At 34.4% G+C, this 26,948-nt stretch overlaps 1 protein-coding gene across 1 annotated transcript in view; it reads right to left on the bottom strand.

Moving 5' to 3' along the window:
• Positions 1–23,621: 23,621 nt before the first annotated feature.
• The window catches only part of LOC149572469 (bifunctional pinoresinol-lariciresinol reductase 1), a 194,610-nt gene continuing 191,283 nt past the window's right edge, over positions 23,622–26,948 (bottom strand). Inside the window, exon 5 of the mRNA XM_089811385.1 lies at positions 23,622–23,994. Coding sequence (XP_089667511.1) covers positions 23,831–23,994 — 164 coding nt within the window. The 3' untranslated portion in view covers positions 23,622–23,830. The remainder of the gene's footprint in view (positions 23,995–26,948) is intronic.

The following is a 26,948-nucleotide window of genomic DNA, read 5'->3' as shown; positions in this document are numbered from 1 at the left end:
TGAGAAGTTTGGGATTTGGTTAATAAGAGTGACTAATTAGTAAGCAATCTAGGTATTGTCAAATCTTAGTCACTTGGGAAATCTGGATATTGTTAGGTTTGATCATACTTTCTCTTCTTATGTAGTGTGAATTGGTAGATAGTTCATTAGTATAGTTTCTTGCATTCAAAGGTTAAAATAGATTGTACAATAGATGTTATATGAGCTGAAAAATGACTCATGCCCATTCATGTTTGTGAGGGTTGTGAATCATCACTTAAAAATGGCCTAGATTTGTTTGAAGTGTGAAGCCAATTTGGATACACCTCTCCTACTCTTTGGTTAAGAGAATACCCCTCAAACCAACTAATCTACTAAAAATGAATTCATTGAAAATCTTTGCACTACAAGGAAGCTGTACTTTCAATTTAGGGGTCTTTGATAGATTACTACATTGACCCATTTTGTTGTTAACCGTTCTTGTTTTCCACCACACTAGGCATATTAGAAGTCAAGGTATCAACCAAAATCTAAGGAAGATAAATTGTTAACCAACATAATGCCTTACAACTTTGATGATTGTTAATTCACAAGATCCCACCAAACCTTTATAAGAGTCAAGTGGACATGACTCTTACATGATTCATGTCCACCCAATGGATGTGACTCATGTAAGAATCATGGAACATCAGACCTTTAATAATATAAACATTTAATTATATGAATTAGCAGCAGATAAAAAAAGATAGAAAAAAAATATTGAATGCAACATTATATTAGTATGAATATAAATATATATGCATATAAACATAGACAAAACTATAATGTAATCTCAATTTCATTATACATAAGAACATAATAAATGGCATTTGTTGACATTCTAGTCATGTTTGTTAGTAGTGACATACACTTATTCAAATTATAAGTATCTACTAAGTAGTTAATAGTGTTAACCATGCATTTCAGTTGCTATTGAGTTCTACAGTTCCTACCAAGTCCTTTGGATAGATTTCAATTTGCACCGAGTAGTTACTAAACCACGCATCTCAGTGTATGCCAAGTTTACCAATGCAAATCGAGATGTGTAATGCTTATCAAGTTCACAGTTGATGTGATGGGAGTCTAGTGTTAACCAAGTGACTCAGTTTATATTGAGCTTGTAGTGATAGCATTGACCAAGCTATGTAGTGTGAATCAAGTGATTTAGTTTATATGCCAAATTTCACAGTATTCACTAAGTCACTAGTGCAAACTGAGTTCAAGACTACTTGGAAGTGATCAGTATGGACCAATCTTCTATGTCCACCAAGTGTATGATGATACCGAGCATTGACAATGGATGTCAAGTATTAGAACCTCACCGAGTCAGTCTTTAGAACTCGAGTTTTTACACTTTGACCAACTTTGTAATATTTGTGTAAACTTGTATTGTGGTTGACTTTGTAATTTGTAAATTGTATTGGTATATACAAAATGAATTGTGTCACATCCAAAATATGACATGTCATGGAAGTAATGTAGTAATCAGAGAAGAACAATAGGGTGAATTAAAAAGGCTACAATAGTATACAGAGCAACAAAGATTTATCTATCACAGTAAGGTGATTTGTACACTCAGAGGAATCTCATTCAACAAACTAAGTTATAGATTAGAGATCAGCCATTGCATCATCCTAATAGGTGGATCAATTAAATCCTTTAACAAGGTAGACCTAACATTCTTGTGTAAATATCTTTATCAAGTGCATATTTCATTGTATGTTTGTAAATCCTTTTGCAAGGTGCACGTAGTAGTCTATATTGCTCCTAATAAGGTAGATCATCAGAAGTGATCATTGCAAGCCTTAACAGGCCAACTTTATATTGCAATACTAAAGCTTGTGGGTATCATCCCCTCCCTACTTTTAATTTTTATTTGGAAGGTTTCTAAGTTAGAAAATTGTATGTCAAAACTATTATGTATGCTTTAATGTTTTCAGTTTCTCATGCATGCAATTAGATTAGAATTCACATGAAGGATTAACTGCTAATTAAGGATTATGTTTTATTGGTTACTGATTCACCCCTCCCCTCTTAGTAACTTAGCCTATCATAATATTTCCAACAGTATTAATCCAAATTGACTATAAGGATTTAATACTCCCTCTTAGTCAAGAAGGATAAATACATTTTGATAATCAAATGTAAAGAACAATCAAAATTTTGAATAACCCATAGATGATTAACAAGTGTCATCTAAGGTCTTAGTTATTAAAATACCTAGTATATATTTATACAAACAACCCAAAGATAGTCAACATGATGACATCTAAGCTCCTAGTTGTTAGTCTCACAAAATGCATGCTTACCCTATACCCAATATGCATCTATATAAACAACTCAAAGATAATCAATTTAATGATATCTAGGCACTCAGTTGTAAGTCTCACAAGATGCATATTCTCATGATTTAAGTACAAAACTTACTAGAAATGTACAACATATTTATAAATAATATCATCTCCTTATAATAAGTTTTACACATGGATCATATGAAAGACATTACTTTCAATAAGATTCACAAAATTACAACAATTTTGGATTCAATAAATTATTTTTAAACTCAAATTTAGTGAGACTTGTACTGAGGAAACATTATCATACCAAGACCTTCTCTGAATTTTTCCACTTTGGTTTTGGCAAGGGACTTGGTAAGGATATCAACAACTTGATACTTTTAGCTTGATTACATTTTTCTAAACCATATGTCGAACATAGTGATTTGGTAACTCAATGTGTTTTAATCTATTATAAAACATTAGATCTAGAAATTTTTTAGTACAACTTAAGTTATCACATTAGATTATAGTAGCTTCCAAAGGTTTCTTGAATAAATCAAAGATAAGCTTCCTTAACCATACTTCTTATTTGGTTGCCATTGCAGTGACAATGTATTCTACTTCAGTTAAACTTTGAGCTACTGAAGATTTCTCTTGACTAAACCATGATATCATTCCTGATCCTACATCCTGAAGTACTCTTTTAGTCTACTAAACTTCCTACCCAATTAGAGTTTGTAAATCCTCTAAGTTTTAGATCTTCATTTTTGTATTATAAACCATATCCAATAGTTCCATTAAGGTATCTCATAATGTGTTTTGTAGCTACTAAATGATTTTTTTTTGGTTTACTCATGAATTAGCTTAGCATTAATGACATAAAAAAATTAGGTCTAGTATTAACTAAGTACATTAAGGACCCAATGATTTGTTGGTATAGAGTGGGACCAACATCTTTAGAGTCATTAATTTCTTCTTTTAGTTTAAGAATATTTATTTCCATGGGTGTCTTCATAGGTTTTCTTTCCATCATTCCAAATCTTTTTAATACATCCAATGTATAATTTCCTTAATTTTGAAGGAAATCAGCATGTTTCCATACTTCTAATCCCAATAAGTAATGTCATATGAGGTCGAAATGTTCTCATTTTCTATAAGAAGGTTCATTTTAGAGATATAAGCCTACCATCAAAATCTCATTGCTCCAGCTTAAGTATCATAGATGTTATTGTGGATTTTTGGTCGAAAAATTTGTAGAAAAATCTTCAGGCTCACCATTGGATGCCTTAGAGTGCCCATAAGAGGTCCAAAAACTCAATGAAAGGATGCTACCATAGTTCTAAGCCTATAGATCAGGAGTTGGCATTTCTAAAAAGTGGTTATAATAGCCAATCAGAGCAACAGTTTGTGAGTTATGACCTTCCAAAGTTGGGCTAACTAAAATTTCTAAAATAATTGTCAAAGATGTATTTGACCAACTCGATATGTTTTGTTAGGGTCTGTTGGCCCTAGGTATTACGCTTGAGCATCTAGAACCTTCTCGGGCAACATAAAATTGCCTATATAAGAAAGGCCCAAATATTGTCTAGGATAGCTCTGGGTGATATTTCGTAGCTTGTCTTGCAAATTATTATACAGAAGGCACCCATGTGGGTTAGCATATTTTACTTATGAATTTTGTAATTCCACATTTGTGTCACAAATAAGAAGTCCATATTTTATTCTCGCATTTGTTGTTGTTTCTTTGTTTTTGTTATGAGTTTATGGTATTAAGGGGAGCACCCTGCATCATCTATGGGCTTGGAATTGTGCTAGCACCCTTTTGTCAAGTTGTCAGACCTCATTTGAGCACTCTAAGGCCTCTAATGGTGAGCCTAAAGATTTTTCTCCAAAATTTTCCACTGAAAATCTGCAATAACTTTTATGATACTTAAGCTCGAGAAATAAGATTTTTATGGTAGGCTTATAATTCTAAAATGAACCTTCATGTAGAAAATTAGAACATTCTAAGCTCATATGACAAACTTACTAAAAATAACAAGTTCCTAGAAATAGTAACCCCCATGTCTACTAGTCCTTATTAAAATAGAAAAGGTTGAAAATAATTTTTTTTTGGGTGATGCAAGATTTCTCTTACACCCAGGATGTTCTTGCATTAGACACCTAGGGTAATTTGAGAAGTGACTTCATCACATCTTAGGTGTTTAGAGGAAAATTAAGATAGTTAACCTCCTCCCTAGCTAGCCATGATGAATCCTCCACTAGCCTCCCTTACCATTTGACTAGAAATTCCTCATAAGTTTTATTCCTTATACTTTTTCCAACATGGATGTCCAATATCTCTTCAATCTCCTTTATAGCTAAACTAACTACTGAAATACTCCACTACACTTCTACAACTTCATCTCTATCACCTCCTTCATAACACTCTATCAAATTTGAAATATTAAATACTAGTGAAATATTCAATTTAGCAAGCAACTCCACTTCATTAGCATTTCTAGAATTATGCCTTTGTACTATCTTGCATGGTCTAAACTTCTTCATATTCATCTTATTATATGTACCCATTAGAAAACACTCCTTTCTCAAATGAACCATGACTTCATCTCCAATCTAAAATTCCTTATATCTCCTTTTCACATTTGCCTTAGCTTTGTACTATGTATTCATCTTGATGATGTGCTTCTTCACCTCCTCATGGATATTCTTCAAATGTTCAACAAATTCTTCTCCTTCAACACTACTTATCTCTCCTCTATCAAACTACCTCAATTTAGAAGCATTTCTAGGACTATTCCCATATACAATTTGGAATGGTGATTTACCAGTAATCTAGTTGACAAAATTATTATATGCAAATTCTACCTGTGGAAAAATTAAATCCCATCCTTTTGGCTTGTCTCCAACCAAACATCTCAGTAAATTTCCCAAACTCCTATTCACCACTTTTGTATGTCCATCATTCTGGATGATGCGATGAACTGAACTTCAAAGTTGTCTTCAACTTCTTCCATAATGTATGCCAAAAATACCCAATAAATTTGGTATCTTGATATGAAACTATACTCTTTGGTAGATCATGTAGTCTCACTACTTCTCTAAAAAAAAACTCTCCCCAATGAACACCATCACTAGTCTTCTTGCAAGGAATAAAAATGTGTCAAATACCAAAAATATAGAATCATGCCCTTGCTAAGTCCTTAATAATCCAAGAACAAAATCCATGCTGACATCCTCCCACATCTTCTTTGGCACAAGCAATGGCTGATACAACCCTATGTTCTGCTTCACTCCTTTTGCCATCTGACATATTTTGTAACTTTGTACAAACTTCTTCACATCTTGCTACAACTATGGCTAGTAATATTTCTTAGCAACCAAAGCTATGGTTTTATCATTCCCAAAATGTCTAGCGAATCCTCCACTATGCTTCTCCTTAATGAGATTCTCTCTCATTGAACTTTTGGGAATTCACAACTAACTTCCTTTGAACAACATACTATCCTGCATCATGAAATCTAACCACTTTGTCTTGTTAAGTGTCATAGGTTTTGTACAATCCTTCCATGCTTCACCAAAATTAGGATCATCTAGATACAAAGTATTGAGTTCCTTGAACTTGACCACCTCTATCTACATTTCTATCAGAAAAAGTTGTCTTCTACTAAGAGCATCTGTAACTCTATTAGACTTCCCACTCCTGTGTTTCAAAACAAATGTATAACTTTGCAAAAACTCAACCCACTTCAAATTCTTTTGGTTTAATTTTCCTTGAATATTCAAATATTGCAAAGCTTGATGATCAGTATACAAAATAAACTCCTTAGGAAGAAGATAGTGTCTCCACTTCTTCAATGCTTGAACTATAGCATAAAATTCTTGATCATAAAGAAAATGTTTTCTTTTTGCATCATTCAATTTCTCATTGAAGTAAGCAACATGTATACCTTCTTGGTTCAAAATAGCTTCTAGGACAATACCACTAGCATCACTATCTACTTGAAACACCTTGTTAAAATCTATTAGTGCTAAAATAGGCTACTCAACAACTTTATGTTTTAACAGATAAAAACTCTTATCTGTTAGAGTAAATAATTAATTATTAATTATTTATTCTATTACTTAAGCTTACTTAGGTTAATGCATATTTAGTATTTAATGCATGTAGTGGTTGTTGTTGACAACTCGAGAGTTTTCTCCTTTTTTAGCATATTCCACTTTCTGAGGATATGTGCTGAGTTGTCGTTTTTGTCCTCTACCTCCTTCCAGCTTGTTCTACAAGCTTCCATGAGGCCTTTTTAAACGGTCTCTCTCTCATTGTAATTAATTCCATTCACATAGCAATCTCATTTTCCTATTGTGAAATATTTGCTCTTGCTCTTTCGGTTTCTCTTCAGCAAGCTATTTGCATGTAGGTGATCTTGGCGACTGCGGAGTTGGATTTCATCAACTCCTACATGGTATCAGAGCCTCCCTGCTGCTTCTTGTTTGAAGGATTTGTGAAGCCGTGATTCGAAGTCACAAACCCTAGTCTGTTTGTGCATTTTTTCTTCAAATCAGGGCTAGAGCAAATTTTTGGAGCACTTTCAGCCCAAACGGGCATCACCATTGGATCCGGAAGGCCGTTTGCAGTCAGGATTCATATAAAGCTTTTCGTTTTTGGAGACAGGGCAATTTTGGCGATTTTTTGAGGATCCCGGGTTCGCTGCCGTACGATCGTACGGACGCAGCGCGAATTTTTTTTAAAAAAAAAAAAAAAATATTTTTCAGGCGCCGCCGCCGCGCCACCCGCGCGCCGCCCGCAGCGGCCGCAGCAGGCAGCGCCACCCGCGCTCTGCCGCGGCTCCTCCCGGCTCCGCGGCTGCCCGGCCTCCTCCTGTCCGCCGCCCGGGCACTGCGCCTCCACCACCGCAGACAGCGGCGCCGCCGGGTTTTCCTCCCGGGCGCCACCGCCACCGGCGGTTTCCACTGCTCCGCCGCCCTGCGGCCTCTCCAACCACCGACCGCCACGTGGCTTCTGCTGACGTCATATTCCGGTGCGCTGACGTCACTTTACCGGCAAGTGACATCACCTTTCCATGACGGTTTTTTTTCCGGCGACAGGTTTGTGACGGGCATACGGCCGTCAAATTTATGCTAGTGTCTGTAATTTTCCAGCAAGTGTTTTTTTTGAGCAGCAGTCGGTTTTTTGGCTATAACTTGAGCATACGGAGGTCTTTTTCCGATCCGAAAGAAGCGTCAGAAAGCTGACTCAGAGACGGACACATTGGTGCTAGTTTCGCACGATTTTGAGTTCGTTTGAGCTTCCATTTTTGGTGTCAAAGTAGAGGTTTTTTCTGCATCAACAAATCCAGGTTCCTTTCCAGTTTTTTGCTTTCCTTAGCTGTTTTTTGTGGTATTTGGGAGATATTTTTGTACGTTTGTGGGGGGGAGTGTCTTTCTTTTCTGTAATTTACTTCAGTTAAGACCCTTCTACTTCCGTCTTCTTCTTTTCTCTCAATGGCGGATCCATCTATATCCCATCTCACACCACACAACTACCACACATGGAAGGCACAAATGACTAGACTTCTAATGTCAAGAGGTCTATGGTCTTGTCTGGATGAGCATCAGCCTAATCTCCAATGACCTTTTGAGATTCTACAACACAGGAACAAGATGGATGAAGCCATGGGGCTTATTGCACTCAACATTTCAGACAGCTTGTTGTTTCACTTGGATGGTTTGACTACTCCATGGGCTTATTGGCTAAGATTTCAGACCTTGTTTGGACAAGTGAATGAGTTTCGGGCACTTCAGCTAGATGCAGAATTGACTTCTTTGACACCTGATCACTTTCCCACCATTGAGGACTTCTTGATGAAGTTCAAATCTCTACGTACACTTTTGCAGGGATGTGGGAAGAACAAAACAGATGATGAGTGTATCTTTTTGGTACTCTCAAAGTTAAAGGGACAGTATCAGATCTTCTCTTCCACTTTCTACTCCACTATGGATGCCTTGGGTGATAGACATAGGATGCCTTCATTTGAGATATTTTGTAATCGGTTAACCCGTGAACAATCGAAGATTACTCAAATGGATTCACTTTCAAGTTCTCAGTCATAGGTATTGCTTTCCAAGGTTACACAGGAATAGAAGTTGAAGCAGCTATCAGATCCCTCTTCTACTAGTTCATCATCTTCTAACAAGAAGGAGAAAAATAAGACCGCAACTCCTACCTGTTCCTATTGTGGGAAAGGATCTCATGATGAGGCACGTTGTTTTCAGAAGAGATGTGATGGCTATGAGAAACAGATTGCTGATTTGCACGCTCTCTTTCAGAAGAGCACTATTTCCTCTCCATCCTCTTCTACCTCACAAGGGTCTTCTTTTCAGGCTTCTTCCACCTCTTCAACATCTACATCAGATCTTGGAAAGGGTCATGCATTACAGGCTTCTATTGCATCTTCTTCACAGGTTCCTTGGATACTGGATTCAGGTGCTTCTCACCATATGACATCTTCTCAAGGTGTCTTCTCCACTCTTGAGGCTTCTCCTATTCCTCACATTCTCATGGGGAATAACACTGCATTACCAGTCTGTGGGAAAGGTTCAGTTCACATCCAAGATGGTATATTCAATGATGTATTGTATGTTCCATCTTTGTCTGCCAACCTTCTCTCAATTTCTCAGATTACACGCAGTGGATCAGGGAAGACAGTTGAGTTCACTACTGATTCAGTCTTCATTCGAGATCGTGCTATAGGAGATCTTATTGCTACAGGGGCAGTTGATCCTTCCACTCATCTCTATACCTTCTCACACTTTGGTCCACCATCTCCTTCGCAGGAGCATCGTGTGGTGCAGTCAGGACACTTGAACCTTTGTATTGTTCCTGAGATCCCTATTTTGACTGCCACACCACAACCAAATGAGGGCTTTTCCTCTCTACAAGATTCTCCTTCCGCTCTACCTGATCTTCCAGCTTCATTTATTGAGACTCCAGGTACACTTGTTGCAGATACTTCAGTGGACATTCATGACAATGTCATCGCACCTGCCTTGGGAATTCCCGTTTCGGTTCCTCATACATTCTCTTTTGGACATCAGCTAGGCTTTCCAATTGCTCCTCTCACACAGGGATTTCCTTGTTTCGTGCCTTTGTTCCTTCCGAATTGGAGTTTCATTGGTTCGATCATTTCTACAGGAGCTCCATCATTATGGGGGGGGGCTTGGTGTCTATTCTCTTGGGGGGGCTGGTTGTACTTATGGTTTTGAGAGAGTCTCTTGAAACATTTCTGGCGGAAGTTGTCCTTGGGGGGATTGGTTGAGGCCTTCCTTCCTTCACTTCATGTTTTTTTTTGCATGTTGTTTTTACCTCTTTTTGGAGGAGGGTTTTTCCCACAGGGTTTTCCCTCTTTCTCCGTTTTACAGAGGTTGCATTGTACATGGGTACCTAACATGGCCTCGTTGCCGGGACCCATTTTGCATTTCATCTTAGTTTTGTGAGCTTAAGGCATTTCCCTAAGTTGCACTTAAGGGGGGGTGTTAGAGTAAATAATTAATTATTAATTATTTATTCTATTACTTAAGCTTACTTAGGTTAATGCATATTTAGTATTTAATGCATGTAGTGGTTGTTGTTGACAACTCGGGAGTTTTCTCCTTTTTTAGCATATTCCACTTTCTGAGGATATGTGCTGAGTTGTCATTTTTGTCCTCTACCTCCTTCCAGCTTGTTCTACAAGCTTCCATGAGGCCTTTTTAAACGGTCTCTCTCTCATTGTAATTAATTCCATTCACATAGCAATCTCATTTTCCTATTGTGAAATATTTGCTCTTGCTCTTTCGGTTTCTCTTCAGCAAGCTATTTGCATGTAGGTGATCTTGGCGACTGCGGAGTTGGATTTCATCAACTCCTACATTATCTTCTCCTAAAATCCACTTAAATTATTTCCTATCCCTCTCATTGTTTCAGTTAAGGGTCCACAAATGCTGCCAAAACCTCTTATGAACTTTCTATAAAATCTAGCTAGTCCATGAAAAGATATTACCTTTGTTGCACTCCTTAGAGTAGGCCAGTTAAGGATAGTCTTCACTTTTCTGAGTCCATTTTCAAACCTTTTGCTGAGACTACAAATCTCAGGTACACCAACTCCTTTACAAAAATACACTTCTTCAGGTTTATCAACAACTTTTCTTCCCTCAACTTATCAAATACCTTGTGAATATGGATCAAATTCTCCTCCAATGTCTTACTAAAGATCAAAATATCATCTAGGTAAATATTGACAAACTTACTCAAAAACTCCTTCAGTACCTCATTCATGAGCCTTAAGAAAGTGCTTGGTGCATTCTTTAGCCCAAAGGAATGACTAACTACTCATACAAGCCTTCCCTTATCTTGAAATCAATCTTCCACTCATCACCTTCTCTGATACAAATCTAATGGTACAGACTCTTCAGATCTATCTTTGTGAAATACTCAACCCCACTCAAATAGTCCATAATATCATCCATTCTTGGCAATGGAAATATGTACTTGATTTTTATCTTGTTGATAGTGTGAGATTCTACACACATCCTCCATTCTCCATTCTTCTCTGGTGCACTCATAACATTCGCTGACATGAACCTAATGGTATCGACTCTTTAGATCTATCTTTGTGAAATACTTAACCTTACTCTAATAATGCATAATATCATCCATCCTTGGCAATGAAAATATGTACTTGATTGTGATCTTGTTGATAGTGTGAGAAGTTGTGCACATCCTCCATTCTCCTTTCTTTTTTGGTGCTAATATGATTGGTACAACACATGGACTCAAATTCTCTCGAATCAACCTGTTTGCAACAACTCATGAACTTGTCTATTGAATTCTTCACTTTTTGCTAGTATCATTATATGTATTTCCTTGTTTGACAAATTGGCTCCTATAATCAAATCCATCTAGTGAATGATCTTCCTCATTTGGGGTAATGCATCAGGTACATTACCTGACACAATATAAAAATCTCTTCCAACATATCTACAACTTCTACATGTACCTCCTCTACTTCTTTACTATCTTTTAGAATTATAACAAAACATATATGCTCAAGCTTCATACCTTTGAGGAACTCTTTTCTATCAACAAAACATATTTTGGCAACACTACATACATTTTCTTCTTTATCCTTCAATGACTTCAACTTATGTTTCACTCCATCCTTGGTCAAAGTGTAGGTATCTGCTCGCCCATCATGTACAACATACCTATCAAACTACCACAACGTACCTAGCAACATATGCCATATGCCTGTAAGGCCCCTTCCCTAGTACCTTATTACAAACCTAAAATATTATGGATATGATTAGGATTTAGAAAGAGTAATGATATTAGATGATATGTTTTAGTTTCTTGTGAAGACGACGTGAATATATATATATATATATATATATATATATATATATATATATATATATATATATATATATATATATATATATATATATATATATATATATATATATATATATATATATATATATATATATATATATATATATATATATATCCTTACATCTAATGATAAAATGATGGTAAGAAGGTTTTAGAATTTATGTATGTCATGAGCAATAAATTACTTATCAATAATGAACTACAAGATGTTTCTTGAGATGGATATAGATTTTAGTTATTGCTAGGTTAAATAACCTATTTAGTTGCATTAGGTTGATGAGTCAAGACCATATGGAATAAAGGTCCAAAATGTCATAACCTAGAAACCAGGTCAATAGATTCATGGTATTTTATGATCTATTAGGAATTATTTAAGAAAGATGAATCAACACCACCCTTGTAAGAATTACCAATAGTGTAGATGGAAATTGTTATCAAAATTGGATAAGGGTCTAAATGGTAGAACTTGGTATAATGTAAACATAATAAGCCAATTATTGTGAAAGTAGTATTAGGTGGATATGTTGATATTTATGAGGAGATATTTTATGGCCCAATAAAATTTACTAGATTTTTTCTATGATTGATTTTGAAAACTATATGACTATGTACACATCCTGATTACTTGACATAATTGATACACCTTATAATATATTATCTCATAATGACAATGAGATGCTATTAGTAATCAAACTATATTTAATTGAATCAAATAATGCTAGTTTTGATGTTTACATTTAGGAGATTTTGATCTAAGACATGTATTTAGAACTAATTTTCATGTTGGTTGATTTAACATTGTAGATTCAACATTCTGTCAATATAATTGAAAATGGATTATGATGTGGTTCAGAATGTTAGTTGGATCATTTAATTAGATAGTAATATTGATACACAAATATTGATATTTTAATATTTTAGATGCTTTATATGAAAATGATTAGAAAAATAAAAGTTTATTAGAAAATAAAATTGGTTAGGACAATTGAGTATGCCAATGCGAATTATTCAAATATGAAATTTGTCATGCACCTACATACATGCATTTTATATGATTTTTCACTGGGCTATTGACATTCGACTTTAGGGTGTAGGAAATTGAACCATGGAATTTTATTGGGGAAAAACGGTCCAAACTCATGTATATATGGTTTAGCCAAGGCAAATCTTTGGAAGATTCAAAAGCCTCATTGTGATGTATTTTATTTCGTAAATGTAAGCTTGCATGTGTGTGAAAATTTTAATCTCAAAGATGCATTAGGGACATGCCATGGCGATTTGCAATGTGCTTTAATGTGTCATTTAACACTTGTAAATTATTGTGTGTTAATGACATGCCACCTAGGGTTTTAGTCACGGTAGCATTTAAACCTTAAACTAATTACCTTTTTAAAGATTAAGTAAACCTACTTGACAAGGGATAGGATGAGTGAATATCAAAGAAAATTTCGATTTCAAACTTGACAAGGACTTTAGAGGGTCAATAGGTGGTCCCAAAGTATTGTTTTTGTGAAAATAAGCTACCCATATGTTAGCATAACATGTTAGGGGCCTAAATTTGACCATTTTAGTGCTTAGCTAGCCTAGGGGGTCCCTTAACCAATGCATTCTACCACCAATTCGAAATTGGAGTTTGCACATGACTTTAACCTTTTCTTTACAATTGGTCAAGGTCCTATGTTTAGAAGGGACAATAGTGTAAGAGAAAGTGGGCTTCATGTTTTGCCAAAAATGGAGATAGTTGGAAGGTTGGAGGTCTTCTTAAGGGAGTTTAGACAAACTAGTGGGTGTTCACCCATTCTCTAGCTTTAGAGACACTTAGGGTTTTGAAGCTTGGAGGGAGCTCTTCTACAACTTTTCATTTTCATTTTGCAAAGGAATGCAAGGTTGGTGTTTCTTGCCATGTAGTTAATCTCTTCCATTTTGAAGTTTAATCTTGGTATTGCATTCATGTGCATGTAGGTTAGTGAGAATGCCATTGTAAGGAAAATTTGTGGTATTATCTTGTATCATGTTGTGTTGTGATGAGCATGAAGTTTGGATTTTCATTGCTCTCTTGTTTTTGGAGTTTCCATGGTTTTGTGCATGAGTGTTGTTGTGGGTGTGAGGGCTTCACTCACCCTTTGGGAAGGGAAGAGAAGTCTAGGTTGAAGGGGTTAGTTGGGCTTGAAAATGTATTTGAGAACCTTGGAGTATGGGCTCCATTGTATAACATAATTATTCATATCTTTCTAGGGGTGGTAAGGGAAGACTGGTGTGGAAAGGAAGTTTATGGAGTATGGGCTCCAAGGAAGCTACAACTAATGGTAGTGTGTTTGGAGGATGATTATGAAAGCCCTGAAAGGGCATGAAATATGTTTATTGTAGATATTGTTTGATATGACATGTATCCATTTGAACAGCACACCTTCACCCTATGTTCATGGTTCCATTGGTGAACTGTTGTGAAATATCCTTGGGATGAGATTTGTTCAAGTGTTGTAATGTGATGTATATGGATTGTGATTTTGGAATGAAACTCAGTTTGAGCCTTGTTTCCCCAACTTAGTGGGTGGCTTCATAGAATCATAGGATGAGAGGTGAGCCTCCATGGTTCTTGTGTAATTGTTTTTTTTTATAGGTTTTGTGCTCTCTAGATTCAAGGAAGAAGTGTGGTGTCTTTCCAAGTGTTGATGAGTAGTAAAGGGGCCATACTAGTTGAAATAATGAAATCCTTCTTTATGTTATTATTGCCTTGTAAGGATAAAATCTTCATCTATGCCTTGGTGCATTGCATTGTAAAAGTGGACTCTTCATTGTGTGAACTTTTTTGTGGAAAATAAAACTAGGATTCTTTCCTATGTGCCTTGTAAGATTTAATTGTACACATAGCTACATTAAAATGTAACATTGAAGTATCATAACTAATGGAATGCAAAGATTTTAATCCATTTAGACACTCTATTACTCTTAAATTTCATGGAAAAGACTAGACATTGATTTGCATCATATTCATTTTTAAATTTCTAATTTGGTACATATAGATGTAGCTCAATACAATGGATCATATGAAAGAAGAAAAAGGCTCATCATGTAGTTAGATCAATAAAGAAGTTCATGTAAAATCCCATCATTGATAAGAGGGAGAAATCTAATGGTTACATATTTGATTTCGATACACATGCATATCATGTGTTATACTATTATTGAAGTGCTTTTGAATAGATTGAAAATTCTATTTAGGTGTAGAGAAGTGTTAAAATAACATCTAACTTATCACCAAACAAATCATTTTAATATCAATAGAAGAAAATAAACCAAATATATGATGTAGTCCAAACTTTATAAGAAAATCTATGCTTGTACATGTACTTTTACTCTCTGGGATTTGTATGGGAGAGGAAAGTAATTTCCCCCTTTCAAATATAAACAAGTAAAATATTCAAATAGAATATTCCCTAGATTCCCTGTAAAGAGATGTGACAAAATAATAATGTAGAAAAGAAATATCCTAGCTAAAAGGGAGTGTGAAGGGACTTAGGAAATCTGATATGACTTGAACCAAAATCTCATACTTTCAAAAGAAAAAGAAATTAAATATATATAATGCTAAAGACCTTCACTCTTATCCACCAAGAAAGGTACACCTAGGGAAAATCATCAACCTATTAAGGGGGCAATTTTCACATGAAGAAACTAATAGAAAATACCACTACAATCTATGCCTTGTTATCACCTTGTTGGGTATGTAACCCCTTGAAAATGTTAAATCAACCAACTGCCACCATGTACCTTGGTCAAAGGCTATGTGTGCATAGATCTAATTGGGCACCTTGCGCATTGAGAAGGAGAGCCACATACATGGAAAGAGATGGGTTGACCAGACCATACACAATTTAGTTAGAAAGGACATTACAAGTATCACCTTGGGAGGAGGGAGGCATGTGACTCCAACCTCCCCACATGTGTCGCCTCCCAAAGCACCTCCAAAGGCTGCCAAAATTTAGGGTTGGTAAGTGGCATTTGGATGGCATAGTAAAATAGTAAAACTAGTTAGAGGGGATGTAGGAATAGATGGTGATTAGTATTTAGGAATTAGAAATTCTTTTTTTTGGTGTGATACATGTTAGACCATAGCGGGTTAAAATAAATAAAATAACAAATAGGTGCGATTGTTATTGGTTGTAGTTAAAAGGGTGCTTGGAGATAGTTAGGGATATGGGTTAGAATAAGTAGGATTAGAGAGGTTAGAATTTAGTAGTGTCTTAGTTAGTATTAATATGGTTTTAGATAGTAGGAATTATTAAGAGGGATTTATCATTACTATATAAAATTAAAGTTAACTAGGTGGTAGTTAACAAGTTATTTAATATATTTAGTTAGAGTGAATAGTTGACACCGTTATTATTGAAATGGGTGATTTTGGTAGGATAGTTAGGGTAATTAATTGGTATTAAGGATATGTATAGAAGAAATATATTAGAAAAGTTATTATAAGGATGTTATAATATATATATGTACCATGATGTTCTATATAGTAAAAGTATATACTAAATGTTAATTATTACATAGTTTGAGTAATATAATTAGATGATGCATGTTGTTAATATAAGACACTTCATACCTTGTGATTCATCATTATAAAATGTGTCTAGAATGTTTTTGATAAGATAAATAGATTTTGAAGGGATCTTGAAACCATATACAAGTCTAAAGATATTCAATAAGTTTAGATACAAAGATACTGTAGCAAAAATAGAACTAGTCACCCCTCGAACATAAGGTAACCAAGGTGACAAAAAGCCTATCACCAACCAAAAGTAAAGATCCACCAAGGGGGCAGAGCTAGATATATCATGTTTTGCCCTTTGATTTAGAGTCACCCTTGCATGACGTTCATTTTTAAAGGAGGAGTAGATGTCTAGTGTTCTTTCTTTTTACCATAGTCTAACCTCAACAATCCAATCCCTAGAAGAAACTGAACAATGAAGCCCAGGGGAATCTGAAAAACCAACAATCCTCCTAGAAAATCCCAAAGCCAACTGGCCCCCCACATGACTAGGAGGAAGGATAGGGGTAGGGGCTGTAGAGGGAAAAGGGATCTAGCCCTCAATAGGACCAAGATGAACGACCGGTGCTGGGGCAGAAGAAGGAACATGAACCTCCTCTAACACTGGCACCAAAAGATCATCAGCTAAAGATACATATGTAGATACAACCATTGAATCTAGAGGCACATCATTGGACTTAACCATCATATAGTGTTCAGAAGAGGCCCCTAGCCACCAGGAAGGTGGTCGCCTGGATTTAGTTTTCATAGTAGTACAATGAGCAACAATGTGACCAGTCTTATGACATTTTCTACAGCAAAAAGGGATACCTTCATAATCCAATGTTTGGGTCCAAGAGCCCCTCGAAGAATCCAAACAAACCAACTTAGGAAGGCCCTTAGAACAATCCATCTCTACAAGAAATCTAGCATATGATGAATGAAAGATATCTGAAGTGTCTGGGTCCACATATAAAAAATCACCAATGGCAGCCCAATAGCTTCAAAAACTGAATCTAGCTAGAGATGGATTGGGAGATTAGGTAACCAAACCTAGATAGGAACCCTGTTAAAGGATTCAGTAAGCGAATCAAAATCCATATGCCATGGTTTAGCCATAAGAGGAAATCTGTCCCCCCATGCAAAACTGTGATTGTACAAAATACTCTTCCTATCTTTAATAGAATTGAACTTTACTATGAAAAAGCCTTTAGCCATTGGAAAGATATGGACCTCACTATCTAAAATGGGCTCCTAGTGCTTAGAAATCCAAGCATGAAGATTAGAAAGAGAAGGCAAAAAACCTTGAAATCTAAAGATAGCAACAAAAGAAGAGAGCTCATCTGTTGTACCTAAAATACTATCAACTATTTTAGAGTCCAAGAGAACCCTTATAAGGTGTGAAACACATATAGGGGAAACTTCATAGGGATGAGAAGGCTCGGATTGAACAACATGAGCATGATGAAGACCTGCCTAAAATGCAGCCACATCGGCATAATAGGTAGATCTACCCCCAGAAGGCATAGAAGAAACTAGCCTAAAACTAGAAACAATAGTAGGAGGCATAAAACTCCCACACCCTGACCCTACAACCAAAGATAGCTACCAAAAACTAGCTCAAAGAGGCACAAATCATTATAAAATAGGGTCCCAAATAAGAATAGACCAATGACTAGCGACTAGCATCAATAAACCATCTCTAATCAGACAGACCAGAGGCCATGACCAGGGCTACAAGAGCATGCAGAGATAGGCCAGAGGCCACGACTAGGGATACAAGAGCACGTAGAGATTGGCCATAGGCCACGACTAGGGCTGCAAGAGCCAAGGCCATAGCTAGGTTACGATTGTGAAAATTACAGTTAGGGCAACGAGCATGAGTGGGAAAAAAAATATGTAATGTCAATTAGTGTAAGATGTTAAATGTATAGAGAATGTTATTGAGGTATATGTTAAATGTAAATATAGGTTAAATGGTATTCTTCTTGAGTTAGATACATGGTCTTTTAGAGGTTGCTAAGAGGGTGATAAAATTTATTAGTTATAGAAATATACTAAATTGTCTCATAAGTAAAGTTTAATTTAATTACATAAATAATTATAATTAAGAAATACTCAATATATTCTTAAAGGATTAATTCACCCATTTCAATTCCTCTAGCAAAGAATGTGATTTCATCCCAGTAAGAACTATGCCTCTACCACCATCATAGAGACATACTGTTATGTTATCGAACTCTTTTATGTATCTACCCTATAAGTAAGAATGAGATCTTCATCACACCAATAAGGATTAACTCATTTAAAGATTTAAGATTTGTGGCAACCCCAAAATGAAAACCAATGGGTATCTTTGACTTTTAGCCTTCTTTAAATAGTATAGAAATGTTCAGATCATTATGCTATGTCCTAAGAATTACCTTTAAAAAAAAATAAAAAAATTTGTAGTTGTGTGTTGCCCTAAATTTAGGGCATGAAAATGCCCATAGGTATAATATCACAAAATACCTCATCCTGGTAGCTTCTGTTCTTGAACTTCACCAAGCATTGCTCATTGACTATGACCTTATGGTCATCTTGCACCCAAGAAATACAGTATGGATGCAAGTGTTTTTGCCTCTTCAGCTTCAACTTTGTGACCATAATTTATGACACTAGATTTTTAGTACTTCCACCATAAATGATCACATCACAACACATATCTTCACATCCGCACCTTGTGTGAAACAAGCTCCTTCTTTGATCAAGTTCATTCTCACCACTCAATAAGACTCTTTTGTTAACTAGGGCTTCTCCTCTTTCAACATCTTTAGAATGTGATGATCTGACATCTTCATCAACATGTGAAAATCTAGCCTAGCCTTCTGTTCTTTGATCTATCCTTCCTTGACATTGGGAACATTCAAATGTTATATGCCCTTCTTCTCCAGAGTGAATACACTTCCTACAAAAGCCTCCTCTTTCAAATCCATTTCCTCTGCCTCTTCCTCTATGATCTCTATTGTTCTAATCATGGAAACATGTGGAATTATTTCCCCTCTAGTTTTGATTGCTACTTCTAGCCTCATCCTTGTTCTTCTAATCATCATTATGACTTCCATAAGATCGTCTGCCAAATCTTCCACTGTGACCTCTTTCACTATTCTTGTTATCAAACTTTTTTTCTCAGTTTCTCCTTAACTCTTAGGGAAAATTGGTATGTCTCTTGAATAGTGTTCATTCAAACCAGACTTATCTCATCCTAAATACTTGGCCTTAACCCATTAAAATAATGTGTCACTTTCTCCTTATCAACTTTTGCATGGCTAGTTCTAATGAGAACTCGGTTGAACTCCTCGGTATACTCTTGAACAAATTTTCTCACTTCTTCAACCCTTGCATTTTCTTCAACACATCAAGCTCATAATCCATAGGAATGAATTGTTTCTTCAACTTAGCTATCATTCGATCCCATCTGGTGATTTTGTCCTTTCCCTTTCTATTTCACTCCAATTGAACCTCCTGCCATTAGATCTTTGCATGTCCCTTCAATTTTTCCTTCACAAACTTGACCCTATCAAGATCCTTAATATCTTCATACTCAAAGTACTCCTCTGATTGATCAACTCCTCTAGTTTAAGATTTTCCACAAATGCGAGAACCTTAAACTTATGTCTTTTTTCAATCTTGGAGATGGCCTTAAAAGGCCTCTCTTCCTCTGGGTTTAGAACTGCCTCTGCTTTAGCATTTTCTTCTTCTTCATCCTCATCCCCCCTTTCATCTCTTGTGGGAAGATATATTTCTCTATGTATTTGTTCTTCCAGTGCTTGCATTTGTCTTTGGAGGGCTCTAAAACCCTTAGGTATAACACCTTCTTCATGGAGGCATTCTTTGTGCTTTCACTAAAACCCTAGTGTAAATTGCCTCACAATCAGTGATATGTCTACACACTTAGCCCAAACCATGATCCTAGTGTGAACTGCATCACAATCGATGATTTGTCCACATACTCAAGAACTCTAGCTCTAATACCACTTGATGAAGGGTGCTCCCCTTAATACCATAAACACATAATAGAAAAAAGAAAAAACAACAAACACAAGAAAAAAAATGGACTTCTTATTATTGCCACAAATGCGGAATTATAGAATTCACAATTACAATATGCTAACCCACATGGGTGCCTTCATTATAATAATCTACAAGGTAATGATGTGAACTACTACCTAGAGTTTTCCTAGACAATGTTCAAGCCTTTCTTAAATAGGTAATTTTATGCCATCTAGGAAGGTTCTAGAACTTTAAACCTAATACTGAGGCTGAAAGACCCTAACAATACATATAGAGTTGACCAAATACATCTTTGACATTTATTTTAGAAAATTTGGGTAGCCCAACTTTGGAAGGCCATAACTCTCAAACCATTGCTCTGATTGGCTATTATAACAACTTTTTGGAAATGCCAACTCATGATCTACAGGATCCAAGCTGTGCTAGTGCTCTTCTATCAAGATTTTAGACCTCATCTACGTACTCTAAGGCCTCCAATGGTGAGCCTGAAGATTTTTCTCCAAAATTTTCCACCAAAAATCTGAAATAACTTTTTTGATACTTAAGCTAGAGCAATGAGATTTTTGTGGTAGACTTATAATTCTAAAATGAACCTTCATATAGAAAATCAAAACATTCTGAGCTCGTGTGAAAAACTTATGAAAAATAGGAAGTTTCCAAAAATAGTAACCCCCTGTCTACTAGTCCTTATTAAAATAAAAATGGTTGAAAATAAAATATTTTTTGGGTGATACAAGATTTCTCTTACACCCAAGATGCTCCTATATCATATTCATATAGGTAAATAGTATTGATTAACCTGATCCTTCAATAGAGGAAGATCTTACTAGAAAGAAATTTAAAAGAAAATTACACTAAAAACTTGCTAATGGATTTGATAGGTTCTTAATTTGACACTATCCCTCAAAACAACATAAAAAATGGTTACCTTAATAATTATTCTAATAACTAGGATAATTTACTGTACTTATGGATTAGACATCCTATTAAGAAACTATTAGAGTGAAAAAAAGGTTCATTTAGTTATTGAAACTAGGGAGGTAGTCTTTAAGTGGTGCAACAAAGTATATTCACTAAAATACTATTGAGGCCATGCTTATCCTATATAAAAATGAAATTATAAGATGTAAAGTACTACAAAGAAAATATATTCTAGCTACATTACAAAGCATGACTAATTAAAGGAACTTAAATAAATTCAATTTTCAAGAAGGGATCTAGTTTGGTTATCTTGGTTGCAGGAAAAAACACAAGTTCTCACCAAGTGGACACCCTTGGATGAGTGAATCAGAAAATTCTTATCAAACTACTAAAATTAAAATATAGTTATGTTTGTTCATATTTTAAAAAAATGATTAAACATGCTGAACTTGAAAACTAATAACCCTATTGCTAAATAGTACAAATTACAATATGTTTTGAACACTAATCTGTTCTATATTTATTTTTCTATCCTAACCTCAACAAAGGCTTTAGGAACTTATTTATAAAATACTACAAACTTGACTAACTCCTAAAAAAGTTGATCAGTCCCAAGAGATAAATCAAAACAATTAGCTACATTAGAGTCAAGTTGGTCAAATTTTCTCAACCATAAGAGAACAAGTCTTCATATTGAATATAATAGAGAAAATATAGGTTAAACATCAACTATATCTGCTCTAAATTGAAACATCTTCATGTTGAATCACCCAAGAATTGTGAAGAGTTGGCTTGATTCTCTAATCATCATTACTCTTTTATTCTCTCAATGGCTTGAATAAGTCTAATGGGTATTGAAATGTTGGTTGAACTTGTGTTGAATATGTTGCTCTCTTTCTTCACTTGTCTTTGCATGAGTGACCTGATCTTGCAATGTACATTAGTAGTTCAAGCATTAGCCTCATTTAATACACATGACATTCATCAATTTTACTTTAGACAAAATGACTATGCATTGAACTCATAGATACATGAAAATAAATCATTTGGTTGTAGGAAATTAATTACACTTCAACTATTCTAGTACATATGGAATAATATAAAAGGTAACTAGTTTCAACATAACTTTATCTATAATAAGAAAAGTTTTTCCAACTAACCATACATAACTAAATCATATATACTTAAGTATTTGGACCTATAATCTCTTAAAAGAGCCCCTGGAAGCTAATTAACAAAAAAACATATAAACATTGAGCCATAAAATGACCTCATCAATAAGTAAGATGATTAATGCAAATTGCATCTTTAGGTAATCATTTTTAACACATACCCATATGCAATTAACATATTCCACACATTTTAAAAAAGTATCATAAGAAAAATACATGAAAAATGGGCATAAGTCTAGAAACATGGTTTAAAGGAAGGAAGATCATTTGCAATTACAATTTTTTACAATTATTGTGATTCCATATGCAAGAGTACTATGAATGGAAACAAACATCATGAAATGAAATAAATTATTATCTACTTTATATGATTAATACAAAGAAGGATAAAGGAAACAACATGAGATGTTACACACCAATATAACTTAGTAAATTCTGCTATGAAAATGAAAAGTACGCAAATTAGATATAAGGATTCAATACATGAGATCTATAAACAAAACCGAAATAGAAATTTTATACATCAAGTTCATTAAAATGTACCATAATAAATGTGATCCAAGGAGGTTTTGATCCTATTTCCTATTGCATATTAGGAAGGAAAAAAATCTACAAGGCTTAAGATGAATTAAACAGTGAATGCGTGCAACAATCCTTTTATAATTAATCAAACTATAAATGCCATTTTTGAATCAAAATATGCTAGTAAATCACAAGGTCAACGAAAACTAATTTAGAGGTATATGATATTTAAGTAATAATAAGTAATTTTCTTATATATTTTATTCAATTCCAAATGTACGCTCCTTATAATGAACTAGGACATATACCAATTGCAATTAAAAATATAAATGATAATATCAGTGGAATGTTTTTACTAGTGAAATTTGTTGAATTAAAATATTATATATTAGTTGAACATCATGGTAGCACTACACATGTAGAAGTATACCCTCTGAAATTCCATATAATTGTTGATATATTTCAAAAGGAGATTTCAATTAGAAAAATTCCCTACAAATGAGAATACCATGAGAAATAATATTTAATTTCAAGAAATTCTTGATATCTATACAAAGTTGAATTTCATTTTATATAGAATACACATGAACCAAAATATTCCTAATACTTATTCATATTGTTTTCACTTTAAAATTTTATCTTTGAATTCAATTATTATAGAGAATGTTCAATTAACTGTAAGTACATAGTTTAAAGAATTTTTATTTAAATAAGATTCATAGATAATTATAATATCATTATGACTCCATGTTCTTTATACCAAGTCTACATTGGTTGTAATAAAAAGTAACAAATAGTGTAATTAATTTGGAACAAGTGTTTTAAAGTTAATCCATAAGTCTAAATTATTTTAAATAGTATCTCCAAATTATCATTTGGAAAATATCATACACAATTAGAAATAAATTCAAACATAACGTTCTAAATATGAATCCATTGTTATGTATTTCACTTCTGGATAAAGTTTGGTAGCTTCAACTGCATTGGGGCCAATTTCAAAGTTGCAAAGATCCCCTCTAAAGAAAATTTGATATAGGTGACATCGTACAATCTTCTCCTCGTAGGATTTATCTGACATCAAATAGAAAAATAAGTTATGTAACATTTAGTTATAAACACATAAATAAATTAAACAATTAAATATTCTCCTTAATTTGAAAATTGAAACTAATATCCCAAAGATTAAAAAATGCATACATCATATAATCTTCTCTTAATGTGATTTATTCAAAATTGAATAAAAATGTTGAGCTATGCTAAATTTAGTAATAAATATAAGAAAAAACCTTTGTATTCTCATTAAAATTTTCTTAACTATAAAACCTAAGTAACATCCCAAACATAAATATATTATTTGAATAAAAATATTGTATTCATGTTAATAAATAAAATTTTCTTGAACTCAATGATGGATAGGGAAGGGTGAAGGAATCAAAATATGAGATGTGCACTTTCTTAAGAGGAAAATGTACTAAAATGGTGAAAGATATGAGGTGCTAACTAGTTTATGCACATAAATCAAGAACACAACATTGTCCTCTTTGATTACATTAAACAAGAGTGGAACACTTGACTCAACCTCAAATTTTATTGAAGGAGACTAAGTGTGCAAGGAAAGTCTATCCGTCCCTGTTTGAGTTGAAATACATTGCAAAATATATGAGTTGGATGCTATATATACGACAATATATGAGCAATTGAGATTTTTAACATACATAGCAAACTAAGACTACACACACACACACCTATATATATGTGTGTGTACACATACACATGCACATGCACATCCACATGCACATCCACATACACATGCATATACATACACACAACACATATATACGTATACATATACATATACATATACATATACATATACATATACATATACATATACATATACATATACATATACATATACATATACATATACATATACATATACATATACATATACATACACAAACAAAAGAAAGAAGAAGTTATATATATTTTTAAGAAATAAAAAATGAAATTGTACCATAAATCTAGGTTTAAATTAGGAGGTTGATGTCACTTTTGGTGTATGAAACTTGGGTTTCTAGGATCACAATAAATTTAAAGTATTTCTCAAAAATCTTGGTGGAAAATTGAAGGTCAATGTTGGGAGGAAAGACTTTAGATCTTCTGTAATTGTATATACAAATCTCAATCTATAGATATTTATATTATTTTTCCCAATCCTATATTTACATCATTTGATGTTATCTTTCTCATATGAAAAGGAAAGAAATTGTGGATTAATGAGGGTTTTCCTAGGTCAAAACTTGGGTCTAGAACTAACCATTGAATTGAATTGAAATCATGGTATAATGGATCAAAGGCTAGCTCTAAAATTATATTCAATTAAAATATTATACCTTTTTGAGTATCCCCTATGTTGAAGTCTCAATGAATATGTTGATACTAACTTGTAGAGTTGACTTCACAATAGGTCAATCATGGATACCATCATAAATTTTTGAGATACAAAATTGACTTCTTGTTATAATGTCTTGATGATGCTTGATTTATTTCTCAATTAAATTTCTTAAGAGACTTGATAAATTATGTGTGAATTTGATATCTCAAATGAGGTGGGAAAGGGTTTCTTTTATACCTCTCATTATGAAATGTATTCAAATTTTTGAATCATGATGACACAAATGATAAGTTCCTACCCTTATAATCCAACTAGTGGAGGGTCCAACTTGGGATCTTTTTGGTGGGACAAGGGTGCCTCAAGTTCCCTTAACTTGGGTAAAGGGAACTCTAAGTACCTTAGACTAAATTTTAAAGATGTGGTCAATGACCATTAGCTAGGAAGGTGGTGATGTCTCTCAATTTAAAGATGCACGAGCATCCTAGGGTAGTTGGAAATCCTACATGTTGAAGTGTTTTGGCCTTGGAGGTAGGGAATTCAGTCAAAGGAAGATGTGTGGCTCGATCATTACTAAATAGTATTGGTTGTAGTGTTAATAGAGGTGCTTGGTTGGACTAGCGTTACTCGATCAATTCTTGGTGGTACTTGGTTGACGAAGGTACTCAATGTACACTAGGTGTTTAGGTTATACTACATGGATTAGTTGTGCTTGGTTGTTGTGTTGACCAAATAGCTTGGTCAATGAAGGGATTCACATGCTAGTGGAATTGACACATATTGGTTCTTGGCAATGCTTGTCTGAGATTTCTTATGCTTGGTAGATTTATTGATACTTGGTAGTTTTTTCTGATGCTCGATCATGTCTTGGTTCTAGCTTTGCCCAAATTGTTTGTGGTCACCTGACTTGGCATTTAATTTGGTTATATGTATTTTATTAATGTTGTGAGCCAACTTGTGGCTTAAATATGGATTTAATGCAAGGGTTTATTTAATTTGTAGCATACTAGGTTGACTTATGGCTTAGTTGGGTATAAGTATGGGGTATTAAGGTGCCTTTTATTAGATCATCCAACTTGAAGAAGAGGTTGTGGTAGAAGAAATAACTTTGAAGCGATAGTAGCTAAGGCTTGGGAAACAAGAAGATTTCTTGGTGGGCTTGCAAGTACAAGTTTAGATCTTCCTTGCATGTTTCTACCAGAGTGTGGATTTAGGATAGATAGAGTTTGGGTTGGATCTTGAGGAATCTTGGAGAACTATATTTTGTAATTACTATTGTATTTGGCCAAAACCCAGAAGGCATTACAGCTAGGCACATTACATGTAAACAATTATTTTCTAAATAAAAAGTTGCATTTGGTATCAGATTGTGTATCTTTTGTTGTATCTTGTGTTGTATTTATGCTATGTTTTTATTTTTTGGGGTATACCACATCTCCTTTGGGGATTCTCTTGTTTCACTTCTCAAGCTAGCATGCCAGATTGCCTACATTGTATTGCATCATATGGTATTAAAGAAAAGGTTTTCCTAAGCATGTAGACAAATCACCAAAGCTAAGGCAGTTTGCACTAGGACATGGGGTGAATATTATCTAATCAAAGGTTTCATCTAGTTGATTTTTTGTGGAGG

This window comes from Cupressus sempervirens, chromosome 2 (genome assembly GCF_028749045.1).
Source record: "Cupressus sempervirens isolate cs-2001-9-10 chromosome 2, ASM2874904v1, whole genome shotgun sequence".
NCBI lineage: Eukaryota > Viridiplantae > Streptophyta > Pinopsida > Cupressales > Cupressaceae > Cupressus > Cupressus sempervirens.
This window is presented reverse-complemented; position numbering and strand designations above follow the sequence as displayed.